Raw genomic sequence first — 13,874 nt, forward strand, 5'->3', positions numbered from 1 at the left:
TCTGCCTTCTGTGGACGGAAGAAGGTGTCTCTGCATGATTTTCAGGGATCCACGCTCACTGTAGCTCTCCCCGTTCAACAGTGTCCCCTAACCTTCTGTGCAGCATTTTCAGAGGGCTGGAAGGGCTCCTGTGTGGTGGAGGGGGCAGGGGCTAGCCCAGTTTCACGTGCTTGAATCTGGGTTCAACCCATTATTTTACAATAAATATACTCAAATCAGTTCCATTTGCAGCACTTAAACAAATTTAAAAGATTTCATCATCATCATCATCATCATCATCATCATCATCATCATCATCTATTTCTTACCCGCCTCTCCACTTGGATCGAGGCAGGGAACAACAATGAATATAAAACACATTAAAAACTGATTAAAAACATAGCATACATGATTAAAAATGGCAGATTATACACAAGAAATCTTTTTCTTGTATTGTTCACATTGGCCTCTTCAACAGTTATTCTTCCTCACCCTATTTCCATTTGCTGAAATGGATACATACATTTCGTTCTGTGTATGAGGGGTTTGTCTACTGATCCTTCTCTAGATTCAACATAGCAACATCAGTTTAATCTTCACTGGCCCCATTCAGAAGACACCTTAAACCACAGCTTTAACCACAGAGGTTAAGCTAAAAAGCTGGTCCGTGTTCAGAAGACCCCTAAAACCATGGCTTTAATCATATTGGGCCTGTTCAGAAGACCCCTAAAACCATGCCTTTAAACTTGGCAAATAAGGCTTTTGCCTTATTCACTGTGGTTAAAGCCATGGTTTAAGGAGTCTTCTGAACACAGGCCAGCTTTCTGGCTTAACCACCGTGATTAAAGCTGAGGTTTAAAGTGTCTTCTGAACGGGGCCAATATGTCCAACACATATGGAGAGTGCCAGGTTGGGGAAAACTGGATTATCTTCTCTTAGATAGGCTTGGCCAAGCTCCTCAATTGTTCCTTTATGAATCCATTAGCATGGGTAAGCTAGAAGTTTTAAAACCAGTTTCAACCTTGCGTGTTTATCATGGCTTCCAACCCGGGAATCCTGGGAATTGTAGTTTCATGAGCAGATTGAACAAAGAGCTCTTAGCATTCTATCAGCCCAGGAATCTTGATGGTTCTTGATAGGAAGCCACCCAAAGTGGTTTCAAACCAATTTAAATATTCGGAGTAGAGGCATGCACATGGTTCCACACTAGGACCCCCTAAATGCTTTGCTTTAGACCTAGGCAGGGAGCCTTCAAGATGCTCACCAGAAATGCCATCTTCCCGGCAGGGAATCGGACGTATATGCACCCGGATTCTCCCAACACTGGAGCCCACTGGATGCGTCAGGAGATCTCCTTTGGGAAATTGAAGCTCACCAATAACAAAGGAGCATCAAACAACGTCACACAGGTAACAGTGGCGGCTTTTGGGGCTGGCCAAAGTCATTTAGTATTCTCTCTGCTCTCTAAGCAATTGCCCTGCAAAACCCAGGAGGTTCAGTGTCATGGAATACGCTGAGATGCAACCCCTGGATCCCGTGCAAATGAACCCTGTCCCGTTTGTCTGGCAGATGATCGTCCTGCAGTCTTTGCACAAATATCAGCCCCGTCTGCATGTCACCGAGGCCAAGCAGGGCGAGGTGGATGAGGCACACCCCTCCCTCTGTACCCAGACCTTCACCTTCCCAGAGACGCAGTTCATTGCCGTTACAGCCTACCAGAATGCGGACGTGAGTTTCCATGGGGAAGGGAGTGCGTGCTGTGTTTCAAATGGCAACCTTTCATCCTTTGAACAATGCAAGGGTGAGAAGGTGGGAGGTCCTGAGAAGGAGGCGGAGGTGGATCCGTGCAAGCTTTAGGAATGGGGCTGTGCCTTAGCATCTGCCAGGAGGGGCTCCCACGCCTCTTTTCTGTGCCAAGGCCTCGATCTGGAAACATGCATAGTAGTTTAAAAAGTCAAAAGCACCTCTGAGCTTAGATGAGAGTGCATCTCTTTGGTTGCCGTGTATGGAGGATGGGGAGTTGTGTTGGTTGTCATAGGGATTGTATTTGTACAATCACAGGGAGAGTGATTGTACTGCTTTTCGGCTACAGCAGGGGTGGGGAACCTCGGGGCCTGGGCTCCCAATCCAGCCTTCCGGGGTTCCCCCAGACTGCCACACCCCCTTTCCCCCCAACTGTGGATTGTTTGCTGGTTTCCCAGCAACTCTACAAGGTTCAAATGCATCTCCTGGCAGTAAGGGCTTTAAGCTAAACTACGCTGGAACTTTTGGCCCTGCTCACCAGTGAAGTGCAGCCCCTGAGAACTTCTCTGAAGTTGAATTGGCCCTCGGGCTGAAAGAGGTCCCCCATCCCTGGACTACAGGAAAAGCAGGGGCGGTCCAAGGCATTTTACTTGCAAGATGGCGCCCACCCTTCCCATTTCACATACAAAAGTCCACCAGATTGGCAGATTAATCTATGTTTAGTCGTGATGATGGGGAAGCATTCTTCACTGCACCTGAAGGCAACAGGTTAATTTAGGAGGCACAGAGCAGGCTGCACAGCACACCTTGCTGCCACCTCTCAGCCTCTGCTGCCTGAGACGACTACTTCACTCTGCCTAATGGTAGGGCCGGCCCTGAGCAAAAGTATGCTTGTTCTGCAAAAGGGCTGCTTCCAGATTAGACTTTTATGGTACCATTGCCCTGCCTCATTCACAGATGTTTATGGAGACATCCAGATGTCATTGCCTTCTACTTGTGACCCTCGTGTGTTTTCTTACTGCTTCTTCCACCCTTCCTCTTAACACAGAAGGTCCATTCTGGAGAAAAAGACGGAACAGCTGCACGATGCCTTTTATTTGGCAGCGCCAGGAGCCCTCTGTCTGGAAGCACCCCAGAAGTGCTTCATTGAGGGGCGATGCCTGAATGCCCCTTAGCAACGCAATAACAACTGTGTGTTTATCACACATAAAACTGATAGGGTTGGATCTAACTTATCTCACTTAAGTTCCATTGATTTCAGTGGGTCCCAACTAAGTTTGGTTCCAACTCTTAGTTTGTGAAAGCTCACCAAAGATCCAATTCTACCACCTCCCTAGGCAGCTTATGTTGGTGGTTGGCACCAAATGTTTAACGTAGCTGGATCAGATGTAAGGGAAGGCAGGAGCGTGGCAGTATACAGGGTGCTATGAGAGATCTGCTTCTTTCACGGCGAACTTCACAACGAACATCCAGTCACTTTGGCCTTTGTTTCCCTTAGATCACCCAACTGAAGATAGACCACAATCCTTTTGCTAAAGGCTTCCGGGACAACTTTGATTCGTAAGTATCTCTATCCCGCTTGTCTAGTATCAAATCTGAGGCAGTTTAGTAGACATTGATCCCAAATTATGGCTGCAGCAGCTTCTTTTTAACTCTTTGTCAGATTGTGAAACTCAAAAGCTTGCATTCTCCCACATCCAACTAAGCTGTTTTAATACGAGTACTTTCTGTCTCCTTGTAGAGCAGCTTTCACCAACCTGGAACCTTTCTGATGTGTCGTACTACATCTTCCATCATCCCCAACCAGTGCCGTGCTGGCTGGGGATGATGGAAGCTGTAGTCCAACAGATCTAAAGGGCACCAGGTTGAGAAAGCAGCTTTAACAGATCAGCGCCCCAGGAACTGTCCAACTCCCCCAGCATGGGGCTGGCTGGGGGATGATGGGAGTGGGGATGGATGCTCTACAAGACTTCTCTTAGGACTCATGGACACATTTGGGAATTTGATCAATTGCTGTGGGTGCCACGATAAAATGGCTCCCCGTGGTGGATCTGGCAAACCATATCATGGCTACTGCAGGGGGAGGGGGCTGGCTAGCCAAAAGTGAGCTAAAGAGGTGGGTGGGGAAAGAAATAGGAAGGCTAGAGGCGGAGAGAGAGAGAAAGGAGATTGCCCTAAGATTTTCCAAAGGGTTTTCTTAAGACAAATTTTAAGGGGGCAAAGAGGAAAGAGCTTCGTTGGTGTCATTGGAGGACCCCTGCACTAGACCCTTGAGGACAACTCACACAGCAGATCTATTTAAACATCACCCCAAACTTTGGTTAAGGCTCTCAATTGCAAACCATGGGTTGAACAGGTGACTAGAGAAATCGAAGCCATGGTTTGAAGTGGGTTTGCAAACCATGGTTTGTGCTGTTTATGGGCTGGCGTGATGTCCTGTCCGGCCACCTGCTGCCCTCTTCTTGTTTCAGTCTCCCCTTCTGTCTGCCCCCCTCCAGGATGTACGCCACGACGGAGGGAGACCGCACAACCCCATCTCCACCCAGCGTTGCCAGCTGCCAGCAGCTCCTGGCAGGCAGCCGCTTCCAGCCCTTCTTGCACGATCAGTACGCACTCACCCAGAGTCGCTTCTACAACAGGGAGCGTGCCCCGCTCCCCCTGCCCCCCAAGGATGCCCACCACTGGTATTTTGCTTCGCAACAGCCAGCCGCTGCCCCTCTGGAATACGGCACCTACGAGGGTGACTTCAGAGGGAACAAATTCATGTCGTACGGGGTGAAGCCCTTTGCCCTGCAGGCTGCTCCCCACCCCTCGTTGCCCTACTACCAGGAGCACCCCTTCGCCCCCCCCGCCACGTGGAGTTCCCCGCCTCAGTATCACCACCCCAAGCCAACCCCGGGGGCCTTGAGCTGGTTCCGGCCCATGAGGGACTTGCAAGCGGCGCCCCCCGGTGACGAGAAAGGGAAAGACAGCGAGAGCTGGGCCGAGCCGGGCTCGGTGAAATCGGCGGATTCCTCGGACTCTGGGTTGTACGAAGCTGAGTGTAAGCGGCGCCGGGTGTCTCCGTATGTCTCCAGCGCCGAGAGCTCGCCGCCCATCCGCAACGGAGAGCTCTATGACAAAGAAGGAGGCGACGGCGGTTACTATGGCTTTTATGGCAACTGAAGCGGGGACAGAGACACGAGAGGGAAAGTGGCTGGAGGTTTCGCAGTGTCCGGCTCCCCTCCATTCATATCAGGGGTGCCCTGCAAAAAGGGGACACCTTACTTGTTTTGGGGAAAGGTTCACTCCCGCATGGGTGGTGCCCCAAATATTGCTAGGGCATAGAATGAAGTCCTTTCTAGTCCGACCTCTCTCCTTTATTCAGCAACTTCCCGGTGCTAGTGTTCTGGTATTAAGCACAAATTCACGCTGACCTTTGCGGATTTAGGATATGCAAGGCCACTTGATGGTGTGCGCAGTTCTGGGCTCTTGAATTCCCTTACGTTCACATATAAGGGCTGTTGCTCATGCGTGTGGCAATGGAGGCTCCTGGCCAGTGAGACTGGTGGGGCGGGGCCCAGAGCATCTAATTTTCATACACAAAAGCATCCATTGCTTTTCCTCAATGCAATCACAACCCAAATAAATGGCAAAAAAGATTTTCTTCTATTTTCCTGCAACCCCTGGCCAACCTAAGCACGCCCACACGAACGCACACTTTTCTTTCTATTTGAGCAAGATGTGCTGGTTGTGGGGCAGTATGCATTTTTTTTCCTGAGCAAGATACAGCAGTGGGCTTAGGAACAGGATGCAGAAACAGGTCCGATAAAAATAAATAAATCTCAAACCCATTGCAATATCTTGCTTAAAGAAAATGCTACTGCCTCTTGACCACCCCACTACATCTGCCATATCTTGCTAGAATAAAATGTGAAATGACCTACAGCCCCCCACCCACCCACCTGAGCCTGCTTAAATAAGGAAATGACTCACACACCCCAGGTCTTTCTCAGAAAAGAATGGCCATAGGCTTTACCCTGATACTAAGCCCTTAGGGCTACTTCTATAGCATTCATCTCAACATATAGCCACCTGTGCAACAGAGAACACACTCTGATTTGGAGAGATCATCAGAACAGATGGCAATGACCCACAGCTCTAGATCTTGCTCAGAGGAAGGAAGAAATGGCCCACAACCCCCAGATCTTAGGAAAAAATGTAATGCCCATAGTCATAACAGTCGCCTACCACACCACTCCCAAAATAAAAGGGGGGAAAAACCTTTACATAGAGTTTTGGCTGACTCTTCTCAGCTGGGCAGAAAACACAGAAGAAAAGGAACTTCACTAACCAAAAGGGTGCCCAAAGTAATTTTCATTGGCTGCCTGGCCCACTTCCTGAACAATTTTGATTGGCCTGGTCCCAGCCCTGTTCTGATTGGCTTGGAGGCTGCTGGTCAACGTGGCTTCCTCTTTTGTTCCCCAGAACTTCATGCCTATCAGGAGGAGCACTGGGAAGGCCACCCCAGGCAGGCCTCCTCAGTTCCTTCCCCTCCCCATGTCTTTCATGGGAAAGTTGTTCTGTGCTTGCACATGCAAAGACAGTGGAGCTGCCTGGGGGAAGATACTTGGTAACAGCAGGATGCTACCCCGAGGCTTGAATTGCTAAGCAGCATGCTGCTATAATATAAGATTTAAAATGGGGCAGGGGGAGGTTGAAGGCAACGGGGAGGTTGAAGGCAGTTGAAGGCAACGAGTTGTCCCTCCTTCCCATAAGCACCAGCCATCCTTGATGGCCGCCCTACCTTGAATGCACATTCAGATGTTCAGCCCTATCCTCATTCTGGGGTCAAGTGCAATTGTCATTTTTTCTAGCTGATAACATGGAAGTTAACGCCAGGCCTGGGGATTCGTATCCCAGCCTAGCAGATTTTGTGAACAGATCTGGCATGCAAATGTGATTTGCATCCCTTTCTGCTGCCCAACCGTTCTCTGACGGGCCTCTTCCTGTGCTGCCGTAGGGAGTGCGGGAGCCTCTGCGAAGTTCTTTCCTATGCTGCTTGGGATTTTGGGAATGTCTCGAGGCACGAAGTCACACGGGAAGATACCACACGATGGGTTGGATCCAGGTTCAGGTGTGTGCACCTGGGCTGCAGAATCAGACTCTTCCTCCCCATGGCAGTCCCCTGAAAATGCTACACAGAGGGGTGGGGTGGGGTGTGTGCTGTGATGGTGGAGACTGAAGGGGAAAGGGGGGGATCCTCCCAAATTGCATCAAGGCACCTTTCTGGAGGAAAAGGCTATCAACAGCTACTAGTCCTGATGGCTGTATGCTACCTCCAGTATCAGAGGCAGCAAGCCTATGGACAGCAGTTGCTGGGGAACATGGGCAAGAGGGTGTTGTTGCACTCACGTCCTGCTTGTGGGTTTCCCTTGGGCATCTGGTTGGCCACTGTGTGAACAGAATGCTGGGCTAGCTGGATCCGTAGACTGATCCAGCATGGCTCTTCTTATGTCCTGTGAGTGGCCTTCTTCCTTCATGGAAGGGGCCACTGCCGGACTTGGTAATCCCTGCCTTTCCTCCACACCACAGCTCACCCCTTTCAAGAGGGTCTTCTGACCGTCTGTGTAGCATTGCAGGGGGGAGGCTAGGGCTGCTATGGGATGGGTGGGAAGGCTGCTCCTAGCAGCTCCCTTGCACATGCCTATATCTGGTTCCAACACTAAGACCCCATCCTCAGCCTCATGAAGCAGCACCAGTAGTATGGACCCCTACCATAAGGCCTCAGACTTGATATAGCTGAGTGATACAGGAAGGACTGATGCTGCAGGCAGCTCCATTTCATGCCAATGTAACAACAGAACATGCCCCAGGTAGGACTTCTGCACTGATAACATGTGGTTGCCCTTTTTGCTTCCTTCATGCCGGTTAGCAGCTCTGAACCTTACTTGAAGGCCAATGCCCTGATCTAGCAAATGTAATAGAGGGAACAGGTTTCCCAGGCAGGCCTACTGTACAAAACATGCAAAAAGCCTTCTGTGAGAGGTGGAGGAAGTGAGAGGTGTGGAAGAAGCAATCCTCTATATTGTATACAGTAACTCCTTAACTGTGCCCTGCCATGGGTCGAATCCCCGGATCAAAGATGAGGCAGGCTGATTCATCCTGCCTCGATCCGAATCCATAGCGTTACCGGATCAGCCCAAGGCAGACTGGGACCGAAGCCTCCAAGGCGCCTTGGACTAATTCAGGGCGGTACTTGAACCCCCCACCCACTCGGGAAAGCCGATGCAAAGCTAGCCATGAATCCAGATGAGTCCACTGAACTCACCGGACTCCCTCCCCACCCTCCCTGGCCTACCACTGCCGCTGCTGAGACTTATCTGGAACGCATCTTCCTCCTGAGAGCCAAGGCCCACGATTTAAAGTTATCATGGGGGGCTCTCTGTTTTTAGTATATCTATGATCACCAACTACGGGGCCATAAAGGGGAGAGCCTCCGCAATAACTTTAAATGACAGGCCTTGGCTCTCAGGAAGAGGACGTATTTTAGGGTGACCATATGACCGGATTTGCCCAGATTTGTCCGGGTTTTTGATGGCAAATCCAGGAGGGGGAGGGGAAATCCGGATTTTTTCCGAAGAGCAGCTCTAATGGGAATTAACAAAAATGCTTATAACTCTGTCATTTTTTAAGATAAAAACATAAAACCTGGCCCAATAGTAGCTCTTAGGAAGGGCTTTAGTCATACCAAATTTGAAACAGATCTGTTTATCCATTGATTTTTTAGGAATTTTATAAAAATTGAGGTTTTAAAATTATTATTTTTAAAGTCGTCATTTTTAAAGATAAAGAGATGAAACTTTGCACCATGAAAGAATTTAGGTAGAGCTTCAGCCACACCAAATTTGAAACAGATCCGTTCATCCATTGATTTTTTAGGAATTTTTTAAAAATTGAGGTTTTAAAATTATTATTTTTAAAATCGTCATTTTTAAAGTTAAAGAGAGGAAACTTTGTACCATGATAGGATTTAGGTAGAGCTTTAGCCACACCAAATTTGAAACAGATCCGTTCATCCATTGATTTTTTAGGAATTTTTTTAAAAATTGAGGTTTTAAAATTATTTTTTAAACTGTCATTTTTAAAGATAAAGAGCTGAAAGTTGGCACCATGATAGCTTTTAGGTAGAGCTTTAGCCATACCAAATTTGAAACAGATCTGGGGCCAGTAGCAAACCCTGTTAACAATAACAGCAGCATGCAATGAGTGAAGGTACAGTCAAAAAAGATATTTGAGGGAAGGGGAGAATGTAACATACAGAGTATAGCAAAAGCTTCAAAGTACAGCAAAACCTACAAAAGTAGGAGTGAGTGAAGTTAATTTCAGATACATTGAATCTCTCACTTGTTCTTTATTTCAGTGATTTTAACATTAAGATGTTATGTAGAACAGATTTGTCTTAAATGTGTGCTGTAAAATCAGACATGTGACCAAGGCTATGTTCGGGTGGGCACGCCCCCTTGGTACTGGACACGCCCCCTTGGGGGCGACCCTGTTGTCCCCCTTTTTGGTTTCCAAAATATGGTCACCCTACATATTTCAGCTAAGTCTTGGTGGCGGCTCTGGGTTGTGGGGTGAGTGGGTGTCAAGGGGGGGAGTGGGGAGTTGGGAATGCAATGGACTCCCAGTCGGCCTTGCTTCCGTCTTCCCTGGGGGCTGGCCACACGGCCAGCACCCAGAAACCCGCAAGGCCGGCCTACTTCGGAGGGGGGAAATCTCGCCTCATCTCAGCTTCAGTGCTGAGGTGAGGTGGGCACCCCCTGAAGCACCCTGAGTTGAATTGGGGCCGTTTCAGAGGCTCTGAAACAGCCTCCGAGGCAAGGCGGGCGTGGGGGCTGTTCACAGCCCTAATAGCAAGCCATTTGGGCTAGTTCTATAGCATTCACCTCAATATTTAGCCACACGTGTTTAACCACACATGCAACAGAGAGCACACTCTGGGGCTGTTCACATTACACACTAACACACACTCAGTTGTTGAGAGTGGGTTGTTTTGAAATGTAGGTTGTTTGTTGAACCATGGATTAGTGTATTGTCTGAACACATCATGTTTCTTTTTTTCCTTCTTTTTAATTTTTTTTTATTATAAATATCAACAAACAAAACAAATCATGTTTCTTGGAGGCTGAGTTATCCTGGTGTTTGAATGCAGCCAAGGTGGCGTGTTAATCATGCAGTGCAGCTCGTTAAGCACCCTGAACAATCAGGCAACAAATCACAGGTTCTCAAGGTGGCTTGTTTAACAAAATAAACCACACTACATGCTTAACAAGCCACCCTGGTTGTGTTCAGACAACACAATAATCCATGGTTCAACAAACAAGCCATGGTTCAAAACAGCCCATACTCAACTACTGAGTGTGGGTTAGCATGTTGTGTGAACAGTCCCTCTGATCAGGGGAGATCTTTAAAGCAGAATGCAATTGCAAAGAAAGGTACGACCTGTCAGGTCATTCTCCTGTGCACGCCCCCCTGAAACAAATGGGAACTCCCCTTCCTTTCAATGAAGCACAAATTAAAGAACATCTCAGTGGATTGGCCCAAAGTGATCATTTATGAAACCCTATGCCAATAATTAGTTTTATGGACAAAGGGGGGAAAAGACATAGGTTGTATTTTTATACTTCAACCCCTTCCCTTAGAGACCTCCCCCTTCTACCCTCACCCCACCCACCCCCAATTTTGGTATTTTATAAGCCCTGATCCTGGAAAGACTTGATGGTCATTTGGCAAAGTGGATTTAATTATGCTAGACAATCAAAAGGGACGCTTTCCCGTCTTACGCTCTCGTCATGACTCAGCAATCCCTGCTGAGCCTCTTTGGGGGAAGGTGGGAATCAGGTTTAGTTCTCTCTCTCTCTCTCTCTCTCTCTCTCTCTTTCTCTGTTTACACTCTTAAAACAAAAACAAAAAATGTAGTTGTAAAAGACAGAATGGTCTTTGTGGTGTTTTGAGTTCTCCCTCTCTCTCTCTTTTTTTAAATTTTATTTGTCAAGTCTTGGAGAACCTTGACAATTGCGAATATTTATTGAAAGCAGTGTACAGGCTCCCTGTGAGTTTTTGTTTCAGCTTAAGAATTTCTTTAAAATAAACTGTAAAGCTGTACGTGTTTGGGAGTGTCACCATGTGGACCTTTGCATACCCGCCTTATACTTCTCAGGGCCTCAGTTGTGAGGCTGACCTTCTGTGGCTGCCTTCTGTCACACCAGCTCATCTATTGAGCAAGATAGTTAGCACTGACTGAGTTTACACAATGCGCTAACCCCCACACTCATGGTTGGGTTTGGATTGTTGCTAAACCGTGGGTCATTTGTTGAACCCTGGACATTTTCCACAGGGTGGCTTGTTAACCATGCAATATGGCTTATTTTTCTTGAACAAGTTACCTTGAGAACCCATGGTTTGTTGTTGAGTTGTTCAGGGTGGTTAACAAGCCAGCCTGCAGAAAATATCCTGGGTTCAGACAATACGCTAACCCATGGTTTAACAAACAACACACAGTTCAACAACAACTCACAGTCAACCACTGAGTATGGGTTAGTGTGTTGTGTGAACAGCCCCACTGGATGGAACTTGTTGGTATTTGAAACTCTATTTCTGATAGAGCCTTTAGCAAATCTCCAACAGACATAAATTCACTTTTTGGTCTCTCACACCTGTTGAATGTCTTCTGCCTGAATCAGGAAACAAGGTATGTTGTACTATGAGGGATAGTACAACAAACACATACATAGGTCTAGTTGTCATTGAGGAGATAAACCTGTATCAGGGGCTGTACCATTCTAGACTGCAGATGGGCTCATATGTTGGAATTTTTGCCACCACCACCCCACCAAATAATTAAAAAGATGCCTACACTGGTAGCTATTGACAGCCTTCCATGAATTTGTCCAATCCCCTTTTAAAACCATCCAAATTGGTGGCCATTGCTAAATGTAGTGGTAATGAATTCCATAGTTTAACTATGCACTGTGTGAAGAAATACTTCCTTTTATCTATCCTGAATCTCTGACCACTCAGCTTCATGGGATGAGATTTGTGTCATGAGATGACGCAAAATTGGGTGGGATAGCTAATACCCTGGAAGACAGAAACAAACTTCAAAGTGATCTTGATAGGCTGGAGTGCTGGGCTGAAAACAACAGGATGAAATTTAATAGGGATAAATGCCAAGTTCTACATTTAGGAAATAGAAACCAAAGGCACAGTTACAAGATGGGGGATACTTGGCTCAGCAATACTACAAACGAGAAAGATCTTGGAATTGTTGTAGATCACAAGCTGAATATGAGCCAACAGTGCGATAGGGCTGCAAGAAAGGCCAATCCTATTTTGGGCTGCATTAATAGAAGTATAGCTTCCAAATCACGTGAGGTACTGGTTCCTCTCTATTTGGCCCTGGTTAGGCCTCATCTAGAGTATTGCGTCCAGTTCTGGGCTCCACAATTCAAGAAGGACGCAGACAAGCTGGAGCGTGTTCAGAGGAGGGCAACCAGGATGATCAGGGGTCTGGAAACAAAGCCCTATGAAGAGAGACTGAAAGAACTGGACATGTTTAGCCTGGAGAAGAGAAGATTGAGGGGAGACATGATAGCACTCTTCAAATACTTAAAAGGTTGTCACACAGAGGAGGGCCAGGATCTCTTCTCGATCCTCCCAGAGTGCAGGACACGGAATAATGGACTCAAGTTAAAGGAAGCCAGATTCCGGCTGGACATCAGGAAAAACTTCCTAACTGTTAGAGCAGTGCGACAATGGAATCAGTTACCTAGGGAGGTTGTGGGCTCTCCCACACTAGAAGCCTTCAAGAGGCAGCTGGACAAGCATCTGTCAGGAATGCTTTAGGGTGGATTCTGGGGTTGGACTCGATGGCCTTGTAGGCCCCTTCCAACTCTGCTATTTTATGATTCTATGACCCCATTGGGTTCTAGTATATTATGAGAGGGAGAAAAATGTCTCCCTATCCACTTTTTCCACACCATACATAATTTTATACAGCTCTATCATGTTTCCCCATTTGCTATTTTTTGATGATCATTCTCCCTGTTTGGAGAGATCCTTTTCCAGCTCCCTGCAATCCCTTTGTTTTAACCACCCTAAATGAGAGAGACCATTGTCTCTTTGTTAGCCTGTGTGGTGGCTTACAGACTGAGTTATGAATAAAAAAGTCTTCAATATGGGTTTAAACATATTGGTCTCCTTGACTGGATTTTGGTAAGGATCCAAATATTCTTCTTTAGTCTAGAGCCTCCCAAAAGATATCCCAATTCCAATTCTGTCTGGACTGAGGACCCTTCCCGGCTCAATACACACCAGAAAGCTCACATCCAGACCAAGCCACAGCGCTGATCCAAGCAGATCCACCAAGCAATCCTGAGTGATGTGCTCCAGGACCGCTAGCCATGCAGCAGAGGCTAATAGCGTTCACTGGTTGCCTCTAAATATAGCAAGGAGATCACCAAATGCTAAGAGCTGGGGCGTTGTAACCAATCAGAAGCCAGAAAGTAGCTGAGAGTTAACAGGACTTGCTGAATAGAACAGGATGTGCTCTCTCAGGAAGGGCCAAGTCACCATGGGGGAGGCCAAATACTTCCTCTTGTTGCTTTGTACAAATCTAGCAAGTGGGTTTTCTTGCAGGTGCAGCTCAGCAGGGCTGGAGGCAGCAGTAATGGCCCTCTATCAAAATGCTCTGAGAGCTGCTGTGCGCTAGAGTAGGACCAAGTCAGAAATTCCCTGTTTTAAATCTTCCCATAGCCCTGAATTCATGGTGCTGGCCCCAGCCCAAATATTGCATTTTAAGCACTTAAGAACATTCCCAAGAGCTGTATCGGGGTGGGGAACCTTTGGGCCTCCAGTAGTTGTTGACCCAGAACTCCCATCATCTACAATCATTGGTCATACTGGCTGGGGATGATTGGAGTTACAATCCAATAGCATCTAGAGGACCACGGATTTCCCAGCCCTGCGCTGTATGACCACTAGTACTTTTGGGCCTGTTCAGACAACACACTGACTAAGCCATCGTTAGGCCACTAACCCTTTTGCAGCAAATGGTTAGTGAGCATGTTTAGAACGTGGTTATGTAGCCACCATGGTTAGGAATGGTTCAC

The 13,874-nt window shown here is 47.4% G+C and overlaps 1 protein-coding gene across 1 annotated transcript in view; it reads left to right on the plus strand.

Moving 5' to 3' along the window:
* The window catches only part of LOC134406225 (T-box transcription factor TBX21-like), a 9,880-nt gene extending 4,892 nt beyond the window's left edge, over positions 1–4,988 (plus strand). The window contains exons 2-5 of the mRNA XM_063137544.1: positions 1,267–1,388; positions 1,549–1,707; positions 3,221–3,282; positions 4,221–4,988. Of these exons, the coding sequence (XP_062993614.1) occupies positions 1,267–1,388; positions 1,549–1,707; positions 3,221–3,282; positions 4,221–4,887 (1,010 nt within the window). The 3' untranslated portion in view covers positions 4,888–4,988. The remainder of the gene's footprint in view (positions 1–1,266; positions 1,389–1,548; positions 1,708–3,220; positions 3,283–4,220) is intronic.
* Positions 4,989–13,874: the final 8,886 nt, after the last annotated feature.

Source organism: Elgaria multicarinata, chromosome 11 (assembly GCF_023053635.1).
Source record: "Elgaria multicarinata webbii isolate HBS135686 ecotype San Diego chromosome 11, rElgMul1.1.pri, whole genome shotgun sequence".
Classification (NCBI taxonomy): Eukaryota; Metazoa; Chordata; class Lepidosauria; order Squamata; family Anguidae; genus Elgaria; species Elgaria multicarinata.